Source organism: Trichosurus vulpecula, chromosome 4, assembly GCF_011100635.1.
Source record: "Trichosurus vulpecula isolate mTriVul1 chromosome 4, mTriVul1.pri, whole genome shotgun sequence".
Classification (NCBI taxonomy): domain Eukaryota; kingdom Metazoa; phylum Chordata; class Mammalia; order Diprotodontia; family Phalangeridae; genus Trichosurus; species Trichosurus vulpecula.
Window position 1 is genome coordinate 245,979,675 of NC_050576.1, and position 21,841 is coordinate 246,001,515.

Genomic DNA, 21,841 nt, shown 5'->3' on the forward strand with positions numbered 1-21,841 from the left:
TCCCCCTCCTACAATTATAGTCTTTTTACACCTCACTTTCCAGCACCTACTCTTTGATCCAGGGACACTGGCCTCCTGGCTGTTCCAAAAACATCATACTTCAGTTCTCAGCTCTGGGTTTTTTTCTCTGCCCTCCCATGCCTGGAATGTTCTCTCTCCTCCACTTAAATTACTGATCTCTCTAGCATCCTTTAAGTCTCAACTAAAATCCCACCTTCTACAGGAAGCCTTCCCTAACCCTTCTTAATTCTAGTTACTTCCCACTGTCAATTGTCTCTTATTGATCTTGTAAGTAGCTACCTTAGCCTGAAAGGGCCAGGGTCTCCCACTGCATCCAGGGCCATCTCCAGTCATCCTGGTGAATATCAGACCACTGGACCCAGATGGCTCTGGAGGAGAAAGTGAGGCTAGTTACCTTGCACAGCCCTCCCTCACTCAAATCAAAGTCAACTGCAAGTCATGTCATTTCCCTGATATCATGGCCCTCTTCAAGAACAAGGACAAACACCAGCTTGCTTTGTATTTATTTATTTGTATGTTGTCTCCCCCTTTAGCTTGTAAACAAGCTCCTTGAGGGCAGGGACTCTCTTTAGTATTCCCAACACTTAGCACAGCTTCTGGCACTTAATGATTGATTGATGGTCTGAGTAAGTAGATTCCAAGATATTTCAGACAATCCTACAGTTATTTTGAATGGGATGTGTCTATTCTTCTTGTTGTTTAGATTTCTTTTAGGGATTTTTTGGCTAATATACAGAAAAGGTGATGGTTTGGGTGAGCTTATTGTATATCCTGTTATTTTACTGAAGTTGCTAATTTTAAATATAATCTCTAAGGTTAGGTAAATATGTCATCTGCAAAAAGTACCAGTTTTGCTTCTTCATTGCCTATGTCTATTCCCTTCTTTTTTTGCCTTATTTCTATAATTTTTCATTTCTAGAACTGTATGAAATAATAGTGGCAAGAGATGATATCTTTGCTTTGTTCTCTCATTTTATTAGAAAGGCCCCCTAGCATTTCTTCATTACAGATAATCCTAACTCCTGGCTTTACATAGCTGTTATTCAGCCTCATAAGGAACAGTCCATTGATTCCTAAACTTTTTTTTAATTTTTAAAAAGATAAATGTATATTGTATTTTGTCAAAAAGTTTTTCTACATCTATGGATATAATCATGTCATACTATTAGTTTTGTTATTATTTATGGTCTGTTGTATTTAAACTTTTTTGCTATCAGAAACAACCCTTGTATTATCTAACCTGGTCATATGTTTCAACAATCTGGCTAGCAGCTGCTGTGAGGGTGTAAAGTCAACAACAACCAGCTCACAGAATGCTACAAGCCCAGGTCCTTTTCATCTGCTTTACTAAGGAAAGCAATGTTAAGGGTTAACAGTCTTATTTTAATCCAGCATACGAATAACATCCACCTAGTTCAAGGGAACAAGCCAGCACCCTGAATTACAGACCAAATACAATTTGTAGTTATCAACATCTGAGTCTTCAGCCAGAGAGCTCATTACAACAGCTGGCCCAGAGTCACACGCCACTGTTGCTGTGGCTAAGAACTCCAAGAGAGAATGTTAACCTCTGCATTTATATACCCTATTCAGGGCCCTAAGGGCCCTGACCTCACATAGGTTGGGCCTGGAAAAGTTCCCCACCCCCAATATCACATCATATACAAATCAATGGCTCCCAATTGTCTCAGTGCTGAGAAATGTGAATCCCACTTTATCTGCCCCATTCAAACAAAGGCCAGAATCATTAAAGGTCAAGAACAAAAAGTCCCACCTTAATTACTATTACATCATATCATTAAAGCTTTTCAGTATGCTGTTGTAACCTCTTTGCTAATATATTATTCATTGTTTTGGAATTAATTCTTATCAGAAATATTGGCCCACAGTTTTCTTTTTATACTTTATCCCTCCCTGGTTCAGGGAATTCAGTTTCCATGCTTGCCTCATAGAAGAAGTTTGTTAGTCTTCTTCATCTCCCTAATTTTCATATTTTTTGCAAACAGTTTATGGAATATTAAAACTGATTGTTCTTTTTCATATTTGATAATATCAGTTTGATCCTAGGTTTAAAAAAATTCCCTTGGAATTTTCTTTTTGGCTTCTTAAATTATTTTTCCAAGATCAGGTGAAAGTCCTCCTCCTCATCTTGAATAACTAAGTACGTTGATAAATACATAATCTTTTCACGTACGGAGAACCAACAGATCAAACAAGATAAATATTTGTAAATAACTTAGCACAGTGCCTGGCACATAGAAGGCACTTAATAAATGTTTGTCACCTTCTCTTTCCCCCAGAGAATGCCAAAGATGGGATGCTCATCATGGCAGTTATTTGTGAAAAGAACATTAACATAGTAGAGGAAGAATATTCCATCCAGAATCTCTTTAGAAAGTGGAATTCATTCTCAAGATGGATGTTGTACACTACCAATAACAGAGATATTGTATGCTATCAATAACAGGGATATCGTACACTATCAATAACAGGAATATTGTACACTACCAATAACAGGAATGTTGTACACTACCAATAACAGGAATATCGTACACTATCAATAACAGAGATGTTGTACACTATCAATAACAGGAATATTGTACACTATCAATAACAAGAATGTTTTACACTATCAGCAGGGATATTGCACACTATCAATAACAGGGAAGGTTTTCACTCATTCAAGGAGCAAGACACTAAGGATGTTCAGCTTAAATAAAAGAAGACTTGGGTAGACATGATACCTGTGGTCAAGAATTTGAAGGGTTATTATCTGGAAGAGGAATCAGGTTTGTCCTTGTTAGCCCTAGAGGGCAGAAACGGTGGCAAAAAGGCACCGAGGCAAACTTCGTCACAGTTGGAGCTTCCAAAAATTGGTGTGGGATGTTTAGGGAATTTGGTGGGGTTCCCCTCCTTAGAGGTCTTCAAGCTGAGGCTACGTGACTACACATTAGTTATGTTGGATTGAGGATTCCTTATGGAAACAGATCAGACTCAATAGCCTTTGAAAGGTTTTTCTGACCTTCTGTGATTCTGTGAACATTAAACTCTTAACTTGGATTTTGCTGAACTTGGGAAATCATAGGTCTAGTTAAGAAAAACATATGGTACTGTTCTGGGCTCTGGGGGTATCAGGAAAAACAATAACAATAATTGTTCAGTTCTTGCCCTCAAGCAGCTTACATTCTAACAGAAGCAAAGGGATTCATTGAGAACACAAAGAAGTCAATACAAACATGCACTATAGAGAGAGAGAGATATGTGCACATGCATGCATATGTACACACGCTTGTGTATATATGTATGTGTGTGTATATATGCCTGTGTGGATATATATGTATGTGTGTATGTACGCATATTAATACAAAATCATTTCAAGAAAGGGCACCAGTTACTTAGGAAAGGCCTTGCATAAAGGCACACCTGAATATGCATGAAGCAATGCATGACCACAAATTGTACCTGAAATAGTAAGCATGAAGCACATCTTTATTTTCATAAGGGGAATGAGAAGAAGAGGGAGTGTTAGGTTTTCAGGAAGGCTGGGAGGAAGCAGGTGATGAAAGATCTCCCTCTTCCCTTAGCCCAGTTTGCCCTATGGCAGCTTCTTATTTTGGGGGCAGCTAAGTGGTACAATGCACAGAGTGCCATAGAAGGGGAGAGACTCATCTTCCTGAGTTCCAGTCTGGCTTGAGATACTTACTAGCTGCATGACCCTTGGTGAGTCGCTTAACCTCGTTTGCCTCTGTTTCCTCATTTTTAAAATGAGCTGGAGAAGGAAATGGCAAACCATTTCAGTATCTTTGCCAAGAAAACCGCAAATGAGGTCACAAAGAGATGGATACAACCAAAATGATTAAACAAAAACAAGCTTCCTATTTTAACTAAGTCTTCTTCCAAACCAGGTGTTAGGCTCCATTGTTTGACTTCATGTCCTGTGAGTGCCTTTAAGTCCACCACTCTGGGACAAAGCCCCAGCCACCCAGCCCTAGTGAATGATTTCGGACCAAATCTGTGTCTTCGTCTCCACACAGGCATAACTTTACCTGAAAAGCTAACATATAATGGTTTAAATATTCAAACTTGAGTTTTGATCCAATAATAGGTGAAAACAGAAGTGTTTTCTTCACTAATGAAATCTTGGCTTAGAGTTGTCATTTCTCCTATGTCTGTAAACCCTTCATTTGATAAATGGGCATGGAATAAAATTAGCTTAAAGAGAGGTCCATTAAATGAAATCACCATAGTTGGTTAAACTAAGGGAATTGATAACATTTAGTGGGGAGAGCTCAATAATGAGGCTTTCATGTAGGGGTTTTTTTTCCATAGGATAAATTCATTTTTAGGCCGAATCCACTTCTAATAAATCACCTTTAAAAGGATTCCAGAGATGCAAATATGGTGACAGCCAATAAGGTGGAGGAAGACCACCCTGGCTCCAAGTGATTGGAGTTCACAAAACATGAATGAGCAGAAAAATGGTCTAAGCTGCTTGTTTTATTCAGTTTTGTGGGAAACTGGACTGTAAATGTTGATTTATGGAGCACAAAGGACATAGGGCTTTGTGAAGGAAAAAAACAGTGAGTGGAGTCAGCAAATCTTCTCATCTGATTGAGCCAGGAAGCGGTCACTGCCCAGACCAGGACAGGACAAAATAATGGGAGAATCTCTAAAAATACCCAGTAATCCTTCTATCTCTTTTCCTTCTTTCTCTCCTCTCTTATTTCCTTTCTTTTTTTTTCTCCTCCTCTTTCCCTTTTCTCCTCTCTCCTTCTTTTTCTCTCTGCCCTCTCTTCTTTGCTCCTTCTCTCTTCTCCTTTCATCTTTTCTCTTTTGCTTTTCATCTTTACTACCTTCCTCTCTTCCACTTTCTTCTCTTTCTTTCTCCCCCTCCCTCCTTTGCTCTCTTTGTTTCTCCCCTCTGTTTTCTCTTTCTCTTTCCCTGGAACCTCTTCTCACCTTCTCCTCCTTTCTCTCCTTCTTCTCTCCTCTTTCCACCTCTCCCTTTTCTCTCACTTTCTTCTGCCTTCCTCTCTCCCCTTTCTTCTCCTCTTCCTTCTCATTTTCCTTCTCTCTCTCCTTCTAGTTTCTCCTCCTCTTCCTCACCTCTTTTTCTCTCCCTCTATTCTCCCCTCTTCTTCATCACTTCTTTGCTTCTCTCTCTCCCCTTCTATTTCTCTTGTCATCTTTCCACCTTTCTTGCCTCCTTCTCTTGTCTTCCTCTGCCTAGCCCCTTCTTCTCCCAGGTCTTCTATTTCTCTTCCTCCCTCCCATCTCTCTCCCCCCCTTGTCCCTCTACCTGTCTTCCTCCCATCTCTCAGCCTTCCTCTCCCTCTCTCTAGCTGCAAACACACTAGAATCAGTCCAAGCCCTGTTACCTTTATAAAGAATGGGCTGTTTATTGCCCAACATGACCTTTTAGATGGTACAAAGAGAATCTCTCCTTTCCCAAGAAGTTTACAGCCTGAGTGCCATGGCTACAGAATCTAAGAGACATTTGTTTAAGACACACCTCAAGCCAAGCTTTTGTGACACAACATTTTTGAGCTCCTAGACCCAGGGGAAAATGAGGAGCCCATTCCAATATGCTGGCTTGGTTCTTATCATCTTTGGAATACTAAGCATATTCTCTGGGATCTTTGCTTTCTTTCCAGTATTTTCCTACAAGATTTGGTTCACTGGATGGAGTGCCTGGATCGCTTGTCCCATCTGGAATGGAGCTTTGGTAGGACTCATGTTTTATTAAATGTAATAAGACAGAAAGACACCCACCTCCTGAAATTCTCTATAATGTTCATAGGGTAAAATTGTAGTGAGTGCCACAACTGGAGATCATTGACTGAAACTGGCTAAAATAGAAATACATCATTCTTGTAATTACTGGTCTAATTGGATACTTCCATTTTATTTTACGCAGCAAACAATGACTGATTATTCCAGTAAGTCTGAAAAGCTCTTTGATTTATTCCATCTCTTTTTTCCCCCTTAACAGGTGCTCTGAGATATTCTTGGAATTTATTTCCTGATATTTTAATTTTGAAAATGTAAGCATGAACCATGTGAAAAGGTAACAAAAATAAGAGAAAAGAATGCACAGTGCTACTGTCTCACTGAGCATAACTTCATCTTGACTGGATGACTTGACTTGACTTTGTAGGCATTTCCGGATTTTGCCATGCTCTGAGGGGTGAAGGACAGTTGAAAGTATTGGGGATGGTTAACCTGGAGGAGAGAAGATTTAGGAGGATCATAACTACTGTCCTCTAGTATCTGGATAGCTTTCGTATGGAAGATGGTTTAACCGTACCTCAGAGAGGAGAATGGAGAACAATGAGGAAAAGTTAAAAAGAGGCAAATTTTGGTTTGGTATCCCATTTGTGGAATGTTGAAGAGGGGATTGCTTTCCAAGCTGGTTTGGTTCCCAGCTCCGAAATGCCATTATTCTTGTATGACAGATGTTTCATTGTACTTCTGAGTCATAGTGGCATAAAAACTCAGCCAGGAGGAAGGAAGCCTGGGTCACAGTCCCTGCTCTGCTACTAACTAGCTTTGTCATTTTGAGCTAGCCCCTTTCCTTCTCTGGGCTTTAGTTCCTTCATCTGTAAAATGGTCTCTGATTTCATGGTCTCTAACAGCCTTTCTGGCACATAGCAGGTGCAGTGGAAAGAGCACTTGGCCTGGAGTTGGGAAGCCCTGAATTCAAATGCAGCCTCAAATACTCACTAGCTGTGTGGCTTTGCCCTGTTTGCCTCAGTTTCCTCATCTTTAAAATGAAGGGGTTGGATTGCATGGTCTCTAATCAGTTCACTTAGATCCAATTCACTTATAAGTCATGACATCACCTTCCTGATGTCATTGGTCCTCTTCAAAAACAAAGGACAAACAATAATCTGTGAGTCATAGTAGTTGCCCTACTAGGGACCCAACTGGCCACTTCTAGCTAAGCAATTCTGCTCGCTCCTTCCTTCCTTCCCTCCTTCATTCCCTGCTTCCTTCCTTCCCTCCTTCCCTCCTTCCTTCCCTCCTTCCCTCCTTCCTTCCCTCCTTCCCTCCTTTCTTCCCTCCTTCTTTCTTTCTTTCCTTCCTTCCTTCCATTCTTCCCTCCTTCCTTCCCCCCTTCCTTCCTTCCTTCCTGTCTCCTCCTTCCTTCCTTCCCTCCTTCCTTCCTTCTCTTCCTCCCTCCTCTCCTTCCATCCACATAGGGAATCATTACCTGTGGGTGCTTTGCCCAAAGAAATATATATATTTTGGTTGCTGAAAGCTCCCAAGATATCTTGGGATTTACGGCCTAGATTTCTTTTTTAAGGACCATGCCTTAAAAGGACCCAACTCACTCTGGCTCTCATTGATTGGTCAACAATAGGTCTCATCCCAAGCCTCTCTTCATCACTGTGTGGGTTCTGATGGCTCAGAGTGACAATAAATAGCAATTGTTTCTGTTTTGGCCAGAAATCCTGAGGGTCTTCCCCTCTCAGATTGATTTTAATTTTTTTTTTTTTTGACTAAGTGAAAGAGGCCATTCTTTGCCTCATTTCTCACTTAGCCTTGATCACTGAATGGGCACTGCCTCAGACAAACTGAGACCTGGGAAAGACCTTAGCTTAAAAAGTCCAAGGTCTCCCACTGCATCCAGAGCCATCTCTGGTCTTCCTGATCTATGTCTTGCCACTGGACCCAGATGGCTCCGGAGGAGAGAGTGAGGCTGATGACTTTGCACAGCCTTGCCTCACTTAAATCCAATTCGGTTGAAATCATGACATCACCTTCCTGATGTCACTGGTCCTCTTTGAGAGTGAAGGAAAAATAACCAAGAACAGGTGGTACAGTGGATAGAGCACTTGGCTTGGAGTCAAGAAGCCCTGAGTTCAAATCCAGCCTCAGATACTTACTAGCTGCGTGTGACCCCCAGACAAGTTACTTTTTGTCTCTGTTTTCTCAATTCATCTGTAAAATGGAGGAAATAATAGCCCCCACCTCTTAGGGTTGTTGTGAGGATCAAATGAGGTAAGAAATGCAAAGGACTTTGCAAACGTCAAAACACCATCCACAGTCCAGTCCTTATTATACTCGGTACCTTGAGCCCAATGCCAGTCAGCACAGGTAGGCACTTAACAAATAACTGTGCAATTGAGCAGATGTCACTGAAGACCCTGAAGAAGTCTCCCTTTAGCTGCTATTCAGAGGATAGGTTTATGAGTGGGCAGGGGTGGGGGGGAAAGGGAAGGGAACAAACATTTATTAAGTGCTTACTGTATGCCAGGTACTGTGTCAAGTGCTTCACAAATATTATCTCATTTAATATAAGTATCTCACAACAGTCCTGGGAGGTAGTTGCTATTATTATCCCCATTTTATAGTTAAGGAAACTGAGGCATCGAGTGGGTAAATGACTTGCCCAGGGTCATATAGCTAAGGGAATGTTCATGTCCAAGGCTGGGGTTGATCTTTCTTACTCCAGGCCCAGCACTCTTTCCCCTTCACCACCTCAATACCCCAGACCAGCACTTGGGGTGACAGGAATGTCCCTGAAATAGGAGATAGAAAAACAATCTCTACCTAGCAATTTTCTCTAGGACTAGCCCTGCCAATAAGAAAACATGGCAGTCCCTTCTGACCACTTGGGTTCCGTCCTTCACCATCTGCCTAATCATACACACACATACACACACACACACACACACACACATGCACACATGCACATACATATAGATATAAATAAAGATATAGATATACACATATATGCATACACACACATATACACATATAAATATATACATATAAACATATAAAACCATATATAAACACATATTATATATAGGCTTTACATATCCCTCATGATGTCTATCATAGTGCCCTGTATACAGTAGACATAAATACGTATTGATTCACAAAATCATAATCATGACCTTCTAGGTCATCACATCTAGTCCCCTCCTTTTACTATTGAGGAAAAGCAATAATGACTTGCCCAAGGTCATACAGCTAGCTTGGATCCAGAGCATGGACTAGATTCTCTATTCTTCACTCTTTACACAGTGCCATATTACTTCTATATACAGTATGATCTCCATCTTTATCTCTCCTGCTCTAACCTGCCTCCATTTAGAAACCTTTGCCCAAATCCCTTATTGCTTATGGAACTTTACCCCCTTTTGTTTCTGGGCATCTATGTCAATCCCCCAACACTACCCCTCCCCCCACACAAACACAACACAAACTTTCTCCTCTTCACTCAAGCAGATAGGATTCCCCTATCCTTAGTACAAATAAAGCCTAAAAGCTACCGCCCAGCCTAGGTTTCTAACAAGACAAGGTTGGGGAGGGGGTAGAGAGTGGGTCTCAACCCCCTAAAAAAAGCAGTTAGAGGCTCCCTCCTTCAATGATGTCTCATTTTTAACAATCTGACCTTTTCCCTAATGGATTCTCTATGGAATTCCCTTTTAAAAGACACCCCACCATTTTGACAGCTTTCCTTTCCCATTGGCACCTACTGATCTTGCTTTCAAAAACATGCTTATTGACATTAAATATACATTTCAATTATGTTGATTTTTGCCAATGGATCACCAGCTTTTTCAGGGACCAGAATAGGCAGACTTAGTATTTCAATACTTTGTAATCTCTTACTCAAGAGTCTCCAGGCCCATGTCACAAATATTGGTCCTTATGTTTCCCCAGCCCCATCAGACAGGGAAGAGTAACTGATATTTATATAGGACTCTAAGGTCATAGAATCAGATTTAGAGCTGGAAGGGGTCTTTGAGATCTAGTCCCATCCTTTATTTTACAGATGAGGAAACTGAGGTCTGCTGGGGCTAAGTGACCTTGGTCAAGGTCACACAGGAAGTAATGGCAGCACTGAGTCTGAACTCATGTCTGTTGACTTGGAACCTGGTGGTCTTTTTCCTATGCCATATATTATCTCAGAGCAACCGTATGAAGTAGATTTTCTTATCTCCACTACAGATATCATTACACCCATTTTACAGTGGAGGAAAGTGAGGTTCAGAGAGGTTAGATGCCTTACTCTTCATCAAACAGCTAGTTAGGGTCAAAGTTCTCTGAAAGCTTCACACATACTGGATTCTCATATCTTCATTCTGCCCCCTTACACAATCAGGGTCCTTTCCCAGACTCCTTGAGCTAGGTTATAGGAAATATCAGTGACTAAGGAACAGGCAGCAGGGAGAGAATAAAATCCTGAAACCTGAGCTTTAGGCTGAACAGAGGAAACCTAAGTGACTCCAAGCTCACTGTGGGACTTCTCTCTCTCTCTTTTTTTTCTTCACAGAGAAACTGAGGTGCCAAATGTTGAATATGCTAGCTACCCAATTGAACCAAGATATTGTAAGAATTAATGAGGCAGTGGGTCAGGTTCTGCCAGTGTCAAATTGTACTTGGAAGCTACATTAATTTTTATTGCATTGCTATTGAGGATGCTTAAGCTGTAACTTAGTAACCAAGTGGTCTGAATGAGTTACTTATTTGAGGGGATGGGAAAAGAGAAATAGATAGAGATGAGGAGTCTAGACCACTGATTTCATTAGCATAAGGAATCTTTATTGTGGGAATTCCTTGTATCAATGCAGATCAGAAACTTTTTGTGCAATTTGTAGTCTTAGAGAGTCTTTGGGGGGCATTGAAAAGATTAAGTGACTTGCCCAGGGTCACACAGCCCTTATGTGTCAATGAGTTTGAACCCAGAGTCTTCCTAACTCCAAAGTTGGCCCTCCATCCTAGATGCCATGCTGCTTTTAGAAAGAGTTAATCTGCTTTATAAAAAGCTCCTCCTCTACAAATTGTAGTTTAGACCCTGGGAAACTGATTACACTGCTCTGGGAAAAGGCTTTGAGTTTTGGGGGGGTATCGCGGCCATGCAAACCCCAAGTTACCATATTTACTCTGATAATTCCCCATCACCAGCAGTACTCTTTGCCCTACTAGCTAACACCATGATGGAGTAGAGGGTGGGAGAAAGGGATTAAACCAACATTTGGGTCTTGTTCTCTGGCCACCCTCAGTGACCTTCATTAAGTGAATCTTTGGGATTCTTATCCCTTTTTCACTACAATGATTCCCTCAGAATTCCACAGCAATGAGTGTTGAACTGAATCGGACTCAACAATGCCTAACATTCCTTCCTTCATTTCAGCAATTCCTCTTAGTTCCATGTGAAAATTGCCTTCAGTGAGCCTTTTCGTGTCTGGGAGAGACAGAAAGAAAGAAGGGAATGGGGATGATTTACAGCTGATTACAAGTTGGTGTTTGTTTTACATTTTTTTTTGGCTTTCCATTCCTTCCAAGTTTCAAGCTCGAAGCTTAACCGCCTTTGACCCAAGGAAATAGGATTTAGGCAGCTGCTCTAAACCTAGCTCACTGCTGCCTTTCCCTCCCCAGGCTTGGGGGTATATTAAAGCAACAGAACCTGTGCTCACAACACTGTGGAGGCAGAAAGGAGACAATGTAAGCATGAAATGGGTGAGAGACAAAAGGCCAGTAGGTGAGGGCTGCACAAAGCGATAATGCTTTCCAAGTAACACTTGAAAGTAGAGGCCAGCCCAAGCACCTGTCTCAGAACTATCCCATGTCCCAAGTTATCCTCTAGCGAGCTGACAACTGATCCAAAAACAGGTTAATGGTTGCCAATGGATTAATACATTACTTCTTGCACACAACACATTTGTCTTTTAACCATTTAGTGGGAGCTGCCTAATGCTGAAAAATAATGTTGAAATCCCAAAAGTGGCAAAAAAATTTCTGGCAGGCCAATGGAGGAGAGAGAATCTTTGATAGCCTCTCAAGTCACCGTGCATAAGTATTCACCTGCTTTGTCTGATCCTAGGACCAGCTTGCCTTTTATCCAGGTGAATAAGGCAGGAGTTAAAATGTGATCTATGGGTGAACAGTAGGCAGATCATTTGTTTGGAATGTCGAGTGAGTGAAGGGGAGTAAGGAGATATGTCTAGAAAGATACACTGGCTAAACAAGTTATGGTCTGTGAAAGTAATAGAATACTTTTGTGCCATAAGAAATGATGAAAGAGAAACCTGGGAAGACTTGTATAAACCGATTTGAGTGAAGTGAACAGAACCAGGACAATAGCCAACACTGTAATGAAAAACAACTTTGAAAGACTTAAGATGTCAGATCACTGCCCCACCAGCCACCATTCCAGAGGACCAGTGATGCTGCTCACTGCCTGACAGAGAGGTGACAGATGCAAGGTGCACAAGGACACATGCAGCACATTTTGGGACACGGCCATAGCCATGAGGGAATTTATTTTGTTCAACTGTGCATACTTGTTACAAAGCTTTAGCTTTTTCTTTTTCTTCTTCTGATTGGGGAGGAGAGAGTGGAGGGTGAGAAAATAAAAGCTTGTTACTTTGAATCATGGGAAACTACAATCTCCAGTAATCAAAAATTGATTATAGTGGTATTTATTGTTACATATTTATATATATATATATATATATATACATACATGAATGAGAAGTAGAGATGAGAGAGAGAGACAGAGAGGAGAGAGGAGGGGGAGAGAGAGAGAGAGAGAGAGAGAGAGAGAGAGAGAGAGAGAGAGACAGTCTATTTCTCATTCATGTTTATTCCTTAGGAGGCAGTGGGGGTGGGGGAGGAACAATGGGAAGATCACTGGCTCTGAAATCAATAGAGCAAGGTTCAAATCCTGCCGGAGATGCTTACTCCCCAAAGCATGAGCAAATTATGTAACTTCTCTGTGCCTCAGTTTCCTCAGCTACAAAATGAGAAGGCTGGACTGGATGGTATCTGAGGTCCCCCCTGCACTCAATAGCTTATGTTTTCATTTCTCCTTACTGATACCTTTCTGACATATAGTTCCTCTGATTTTTTCCATCTCTCTGCAGCCTAATATTCCTTCTCCCTCCACCCCTAAGAAAGAAACATAGGTGGAAAATGGGGAAATTTCAAGTGCAAGGTGAAGTGGGGGGACCAGTCCACGCTCTCACCTCCCAGTCTCCTATACTAAAGACAGTGGGCATGCTGCGCGAAGTCCTCCCGCCCCATCCACAAGGCAGACTTTACACTCTCATAGCTGCATTCCTGTTGCACCCTCCTTCCTGAAAGGTCTTTTTCAGAGTTCTGTATAAACAAAGTAAAATTCAGGCTGGAGGCAACCCTCACAAAAATACCAGGCCACAGTGAGCAGACAGCGTTCTCCAGCTTGAGAAGGCAGTACTCATGCCAAAATAGTTAAAGGAAACTGGAAACTGATCGTCCAAGAGTTTCAGCTCTCTCCTCTGAAGGAAGCCAGCAGAGGGGGGGACCAAACCTCCTTAGCTGCTATCCTGCTTCAGATTTTCTTTATTCACTTAACCACATGTGCATCAAGTGTGAATTAAGGTCTTCCTCCTTTGAAAATATTGCTTGTAAAAGAGTTTAATCAGCCCAAGAGCAGTATAACAATGGCTCTTGATCACACTTGGGTTTGGGGGTTGTTTTGTTTATGCTGGCCAGATCTTATAGGGACCCTTGGAACCTTTTCCATTGCAGAATGAGAGAGGCCAGTAACCACTCATGACTACAGATGGTTCAGCTTTTATCCATGGGATCTTTATAGGATGGTCATGCCAAGATTGAATTTTCAGGCTCAGCTACATGAAGAGGCTTAAAAAAAATTCTGCAAATTCTTCAAATCCAAAATTCAAAATGAAACGTGCCAGGAAAATTAAAATCTAGGCCTCAAAACAATAAATCTGCCAGACCTGGAAAGAGTCAGTCTACAAAAGCAGCAAGCCACAAAACCAGCTTGGTCAACGTCCTGGATTTCCTTTTTCCTTAAAATTGTTGATACAATGCATAGCGCCACGTCAGATCTGTCCAATGGAGGCCTAAGTGGTGCCATTTTTAGACCTGCTCACATTCTAAATCTTATTCCAGGCACAACTCTTCCTGGGGTCCTCTTTCAACCACAGAACATTCCACGACACATGATTTGTAAGTTGGGAAGAAATGGTCTCAAGCCTGACTGACCACAGAGTTCCCACTTTTCATACCTGGTACTCAACCTAAGCAAGGACCTGGCAGGATTTCTGAATGACTCTCCCTTGCTGAGTTCTGATGCAACCTTTCACTTTCTTGTTCAAAGATCTCTATCCTGCACACCAGTTCTTCTTCCCACTGACACAGAATACGTGGATTCCCTTTCTAAAGCAATGGCATTACCAAAGCTAAAACAACAAAGCCTCCATCTTGAATTGATTCTCATGGCAGATCTTGATTACATGAGTCTGTTATATTACTCTAACCTACAGAGGCTGCCAAGTTTCTTAGAGAACAAAAACAGAAAAAACCATCCTACCGTTGGATCTTGGTTCTGTGTTCTCTGACAAACTTACCTTCTCTTCCCTCAGAATGATACTGATTGGTATAAAACAATAATGGAATACAGGGGAAAGAATGTGGGACTTTAAAGTTAGGGAAGACCTGGGTTTCTGAGAACAAGTCCCTTGTCCTGTCATCAATTGGTCTCTATGAAGTTGGGGTTTTTTTAATTTGTAAAATAGGGCTAATAGTACCCATAACACCTACCTTGGGCAGCTAGATGGCACAGTAGATAGAGGTTCATCTTCATGAGTTCAAATCTGGCCTCAGACACTTACTAGTTGTGTGACCCTGGGCAAGTTACTTAACCCTGTTTGCCTCAGTTTCCTCAACTGTAAAATGATCTGGAGAAGGAGATGGCAAATCCCTCCGGTGTTTTTGCCAAGAAAACCCCCAAAGGGGTCACAAAGAGTTGGACACCACTGAAAAATAAATCATCATCATTAGCATTAACAACAACAGCAAATACCTACCTCACTGGGTTGTTGTGAGGGCTACAGGATCATAGACTTCAAGGTAGGAGGAGATTTTAGGGGACTTCTAATCCCTTTATTTTACAGATGAGAAACTGGGGCCTAGAGTCTGCAGATCAGATGAAATTATGTGTACAAAGTATTTTGCAAAGCTAAAAAGAAAGGCAATTTGATATAATGGATAGGAGCCTTTAAGTCCTACCTCTGACCCAGACTGACTGTGTGACCCTAGGCAAATCATTGAACACCTGGGGGCCTCAGGCAACTCAATCATTCAATCCATAAACATTTATTAAATTCCTACCATGTGCCAGGCACTGGGCTAGGTCCTGGAGATACAAAGAATTCTGTTACAGATGAGTGTCTGCTATGCACCAATGGAAGATTTGTTCACACTGGGAGTTCCCTATAATGGTAAAGGAATATATAAGGACCTCCTCCAAAAAAAAGGATCCTATGAATATCCATGATTATTATATTAGATTAATATAATAAAATTAAATTAATAGGTTAATAAAATAATATTAACCTATTAATTTAAAGGTTATAAAGTAAAAAATATGATATCGCACTTCACATTGGCATAGAGGTGGTAACCAATCTACATGGGCCACTTATTCTCAGTTCCATATTCTGTACAAATGAGAGGGTTATACTCAATGGCCTCTGAGTTCACTTTCATATCTAATAATAACAGTTAACATTTACATGGTGCTTTAAGATATGCAAGGTTCCACGTGTATATGTATATACATATATATGAATATAATCTCATTATATTTGAGCCTCACAGATGACTCTGGGAGGTAGGAAATATTGCTGTCTCCATTTCATAGATGAGAAAATTGAAGCTGAGCAAGGTTAGGAGACTTATCCATGGTCACACAGCCTAGTATATGTCTGAGGCAGGATGTGAACTCAGGTCTTCCTGACTCCAAGTCTGGCACCCTATTTATGGTGTCCCCAACTGCCTCTGTGTTTATGACCCTAGGATCCTGGTGAACCCGGAAAGGGCCCTCTGTCCCTGTGGGAACTATGTCTTTACCCCAATGATGGTTTATTTCACTCCTTCCCACCGCTGGGTTCTTAAATCCTAATCTCTTGTTTGGCTGAGGGATGTGGGTTCAATAACTAACTTTGCCATTTGTAGCCCTTTCTAGTCATGAACTCATTCATTGGTATTTTTCTCTATTTTTCTTCTTATAGGTAGTTACTGTTGGTATTCTTGTCCTCTGGGCTCACAAAAAGCAGACACAAAGATCTCTGGTAAATTTACAGGCATTTACTATGGAGGTGGAGTGGTTGGGGATATCAAAACTATAGAGCTATAAGATACCTTGGAACTCATCTGGTCCAAACAACCTCCCACTCCCCCACCTCCATCCCTTTTAAAGATGTGGAAACCAAGGTCCAGCAAAATGAATGACTTTCCCATGACCACCCAGGGAGTAAGTAGGAAAGGCACTACACCTTTGGGATTCCCTCTAATGTCCTAAGGTGGTTCATTTTTTTAATCATCCTCCTAAAGACAAATCTCCAATCTTCAAGGGAAGAAGAATTCTATTCATTGAATCTTTTGCTAAACTGAGAGTTAAACAAGAAAACTTTATTTCAACCATTGATTCTGAAAATCTTGAACAAGTCAATCTAGTTTGCTGCCTCTTTCAAATAAAAGCAGAATGTTAAAGAAAAAATCATAGGACCATATGAGTTGGCATTACAAAGATTGGGTATAGAAACCTCCAAATTGGAAATGTGGATAAAAAGCCCATGATGAATTTCTCCTTTGTACTTGATTTATGTCCCAGAGGGGAATGACTATTCCCGAGATTGACATTTTAAGCTCAATGAATGTAGGTTCATGGAATCATAGATTTAGAACTAGAAGGAACCTCAGAGTTCATCTATTGTAACCCCCTCATTTTACAGATGAGAAAATCAGAGAAATGAAACAACTTGCCCAAGGTGAGCTAGGTGGCACAGCAGCTAGAACACTGGACCTCAAGTCAAGAAGAGCCAAGTTCAAATTGTGGCAGGTGAAAGATGAAATGACTGGGCAAACAAAGGTTCAAGCTTCTGAGCATATCGATTTATTAAGCAACTTAAGAATGGACCTCAAATACAGGGGGAGACAGACTTATGCATCAAAAGCAATTAATCGAATAAAACCAATTAAATTAAAAGAAAAATCCACCAGCACACAAAATTAGGTAATCTGATTTCTAATTGGAGGGAAGATTAGGACTTTCCAAGTTGGGAGGGAGAAAGTGAACAGATGCAATTCCCTGAAATCAAAAAAAGAGGTGTCCCACTCCCCCAAGTGTCAGTATTCAATCAAAGGAACACAGAAACAATAATGGATTAACCAATATTGGGCTGGTTTTCAGATAAAACATATGGGTCTGCTTCAGATGTACAGTGGTAAGAAAACTCTTTGCAACAATCTTCAGATCAAACTGGGTTTCTGGTCATCATAACACAGGTCCTTAGTCAAGGGTCTCAGCCACACAGGGCCAGGTTCAAACAATGCAATAAGGTTTTCTCACAATTCCCCCAATTGAATAGTTTTCTCACAAGACAGAAATTAGACTAGACTCACAACTGAGTAGAAAGGGCCCCAAGCTAGCTCCACAACATGGAGTCACGTGGTTCACCCAATTCCCACTACCACTTGCTGTTCTAATCCCCTCAATTCCTTCAAAACCCAGCTCCAGACACTTGCTAACTGGGTGACTCTGGGCAAGTCACTAAACCTCTGTTTGCCTCAGTTTCCTCAACTGTAAATTTGGAATAACAGTACCTACTTGCTAGAGTTATTGTGAGAATCTAATAATATTTGTTTACAAGAGTGCCTGGCACATAATAGGCACTATATAAAAGCGTATTTCTTTTCCTTTTTCCTTCCCCCAAGGCCACAGAGTAAAAGTGATAGTCAGAACTTAATTAAATTCAGTTAAAAACACATTAAATGCCTACTGTTTTAAGCACTAAAGAAAATCCAATGTAAATAAGACACACTCCTTGTCTTTAAAGAGTCTTAATGTAGTAAGGGAGATAAGAAATTAGATACAGTATGGTGGAGTGAAGAGACCACATTAGGTGATCATCAAGTCCCTTCCAACTATGATCCTGTAAATAACTAGAGACAAATATCAGAGAATGTTCTAAATGAAAAGTTCTAAGGGGTATATTCAAAAACCTAGAGGAGTTCAAAGAAAGTACAGATACTCCTACCTGGGTGTTGCAAGTAAGGTTTCATGGTATAAATTGTATCTGAGTTGAGCTCTAAGGATGAGCAGGATGTCCATAGGTGGAGGGCATTTTAAGGACCAGGTATGCAAAGACCTGGAAGTGGTAAAATACAAGGTTTGCCCTGGGAACAGTGAACAGTCCATCTGAGCTGGAGGAGAGGGTATGCCACATGAAAAGTAAGTAGCTTTAAGTGCAGCTTGAGAGGGAGAAGTCAAATGCTAAAGGTTAAGAAGATTGCCCTTCATTCAGTAGGCACCAAGGAGCCACTGGAGGATGTTGAAGAGGGGAGTCGGATGATTACATCCACATGTACAGAAGATTAATTAATTATGTAATGGTGTGTAGGATGGATACAAGAATCTCACTCTTTCAAATGAGTGTTTTTGTTTCAAAATTCTTATCTATTGCTCACCATTTCCTATCATATGATTATAGATTTTCAACTGGAAAGAACATTAGAAATCATCTAGTCTAATCCCTTATTTTTACAGATGAGGAAACTGAGGTCCACAGAGGTCAAGGGACTTTATTCACTGTCATCGAGTCAATATGTCAGGGAGCTGTTGACTTCATAGATACAGGAACTTTCTCCACCAATGCCAATTCAAGGTTGCTACCCATTTATAACTTACTAGATTAGTCTTAGGGAGTTAATGGAAGCTTAAAGAAGTAGGATTGGGACCCAGGTCTTCCTGACTCCAAGGCCAGTGCTTTTCCCACCAAGTCACACTACTTCTTCTCTGTAAGGGCACAAGGTGGGAAGTGTAGGACACTTTTTTTTGATTCCATGTCTATTAGAGATAGCTGGTCTTGGAACCAGGAAGACCTGAATTCATGAACTGCCTCTGACCCATACTGTCTATGTGACCCTGGGTGAGTAAGTCAGCTCACCTCTAGGTGTGCTAGGAAACTCTTTAACACTGTAAATTGAAGAGGAGATGCTGAACGATACTAGTAGAGGGACTTTCCTCATCTGGGAGATCCCTATTCCATTATTAATGAAGGTCTAGTCCCTGCCCCTGTCATGCCCATATTAATTTTATTAGGTCTTCAAGGCTCTGTTGTTCAGTGGAATGACCCCCTCCATTGTCTCCTTGCCCCTAAAGAACAGAGATGCCATCATCCAGATGTTAGGGTGAAAGACCCACAGAATGAAAAAACTATCTATCCTGATCTTTGGCTGAAGGTAGCCTTTCTCTCTTGTCTTTGCTGGCTGCCAAGTGATTGTGGAGGCCTAACTGGAGAGAAGAATATAAAGGTCTGGGAAGGAGAGAATAAACCTTTTGCCTTCTCCTGACTCAGAAGAAGGAGGCGAGGCCAGGACATTTATTTTATGCTACTAGGAAGATGTGGAAACAATCCCATGAGAAATAACAATTCCTTTGTCTCCTTTTCAGTGGGAAGCTGGTTTCACCTTTGCCATCTTGAGTGTCATTGGATGCCCACTTCAAATGGTAATTGCCATACAATCTGCTCTTCTGGGGCCATATTGCTACTACTCATTCTCAGGAATTGCTGGAACCAATTATCTCGGTTATGCAGTGATGTTTCCTTTTCCGTATATGAGATACCCATCAATATGTGTGGATCCGCCCCACTATGAAGAGTACCACCTGATTCTACAAACCCTCGACCTGGCTTCCGGTTTGGCCATGCTCTGCACATCTCTTACTGTGCTGGTCAAGCTTTCCTTGAGGCTCTTACGGTTTGGAGACTTAAATGTAAGTTCTCAGAAACAATGACCCTATTCAGGAATAAGGAGAAGATAAACATACTATCCTCTGCCTAGTCAGATCCCAGTTGGATAACCATATTCATTTCCAGGCACCACGGTTTAGGGAGGACATTGATGAGTTAGACAATGCCCGGAGGAGGGCATCCACAATGGTGAAGGACCTCAAGTTTATACTATATCAACCAATGAATCAAGAATTTATTAAGTACCTATTCTGTGCCAGGTGTTAGGAATACAGAGACAAAAACAAGCAAACAAATCCTGCCTTTAAGGAGCTTCTGCTGTTTTGGGGAAGACAGAATGGACATATACAAGTATATATAAATATACAAAATAAATAAATATCAGTAATTTACAGAGAGGGGAAGGCATTAAGATATGTTGGAGGAACTGGAAATGTTCTGCCTGGAGAAGAGAAGACTCGGGGGGACACTAAAGCCCCTCTTTAAGGATTAGAGAGAAAGAGAGATTAGATTTATTCTGCTTGGTCCTAGAGGCAGAACTAAATGGAAAGGATGGAAATCACAAAGAGACAAATATAGATTTGATGTAGAAAAAGGAAATTTCCTCAAAATTAGAGGTATCTAAAAGTAAAATGAGCTACTTTGGGAATGAGTACCCCCTCATTCAAGGTCCTCCCTATAGCACACTACTGTCTAATAAATTAATGTCCCTAACGCATTGATCTGATCACACGACTCCCCTGTCCAAAACCCTTCACTGGTCCCCCAAAGTCAGGATAACCTCTGGTAAGCCATATTGTAGTGGGGATGCTTTGGGGAGAATGATTTGGATAACTTAGACCCTGAGGTTCCTTCCAGTTCTACAATCCTGTGTTTCTCTCCTGTTTCATTCTTAATGAATGAAATTAATTAATGGCCCACTATGAGGAGGCCACACATCCAGTGGCATATGTTGACATGATGGTTAAAGGTTCAGTCATAACTATCATGACTCAATTCCTGATTATGTCCAAACTCTTTGGTCTCAGAAACCAACCAATGAAGGGAAATCCAAAGCTCTGTCAAAGCTAGAAGGGTGGGTGGGCTGGCTGCCACTGGATTACTCCAGAAGTTTGGCTTTCCTAATGGAAATATCGCTAACATTAGTCAAATGCAGACATCTTCATTCAGATCCTCCCCCTTGGAGCTCAGGAGAGTGTAAACAGCATATGCTTTTTGGCTGGAGAGTAAAAGAAACCCTCCCAGACTTTTCTCTCTGTAGATGATGAAGATGACGAAAAGCGCTCAGCCACCAACATACCCCACAAACCATCAAGTTAATTCACCCAACCTTCCATGACCTCCTACAATATGTGACACATTTTGGGGTGGAGGGGAGGTGGTCACAGTAGGGGAGTTTGTGTATTCCCACTTCAAAAAAGTTTTGAGATGGAAGGAGGTATGAAAGAAACAGGAAGAGTGACTCCCTGCCCCCTTTTCTTTCCCACTACCTCCTTCCTCATCCTGTGACTCATATCCCTTCCCTGATGGCTTCTCACTCCCCTGGCTAATGGAAAGAAGGGGTAACAGTAGGCTAAAAGAAAAGAATTTCAGAAGTGATGGTGAAATTTGTGTACTAAAAAGGAAGTTTCAGATGTGATGATGAAATTTAAGTATAAGAAAATTTAAGCTCCCCCAAGAAGAACTAGAATCTTATTTCCCCTTTGCTTTAAACTATAAGCTCCCTGAAGATAGGAACTATCTCACTTTTATACTTGTATGCCCAGCACTGATCACACAGCATGACACATAGTAGGTGCTTAATATCACTGGGTGATTGTTCCACCCTTCTTTGAGTCCTGACTTTAAGGAAATCCAAAGTTATGCTCCTTAAGAAGATTGATGGAACTAATCCATCTTGGCTTGTCCCTTCCTTCCCCATGCTAAATTATTCCTTTTGGGAAGTTGCAGCTCTCTTCTCTATCTTTCTGCTCAGCCCTCCCTGCCCACCCCCATACCCCTAGGTAATACATGAACTCCTTTAATTCTCCCAATAG

At 41.2% G+C, this 21,841-nt stretch overlaps 1 protein-coding gene across 1 annotated transcript; it reads left to right on the forward strand.

The window, feature by feature from the left end:
* Positions 1 to 5,587: 5,587 nt before the first annotated feature.
* Positions 5,588 to 19,849, forward strand: TMEM212 (transmembrane protein 212). Its single transcript, XM_036755680.1, has 3 exons — positions 5,588 to 5,746; positions 16,062 to 16,121; positions 19,505 to 19,849. Exons 1-3 carry the CDS (start codon positions 5,588 to 5,590, stop codon positions 19,847 to 19,849), a joined length of 564 nt encoding a protein of 187 aa, XP_036611575.1.
* The last annotated feature ends 1,992 nt before the right edge of the window (positions 19,850 to 21,841 follow it).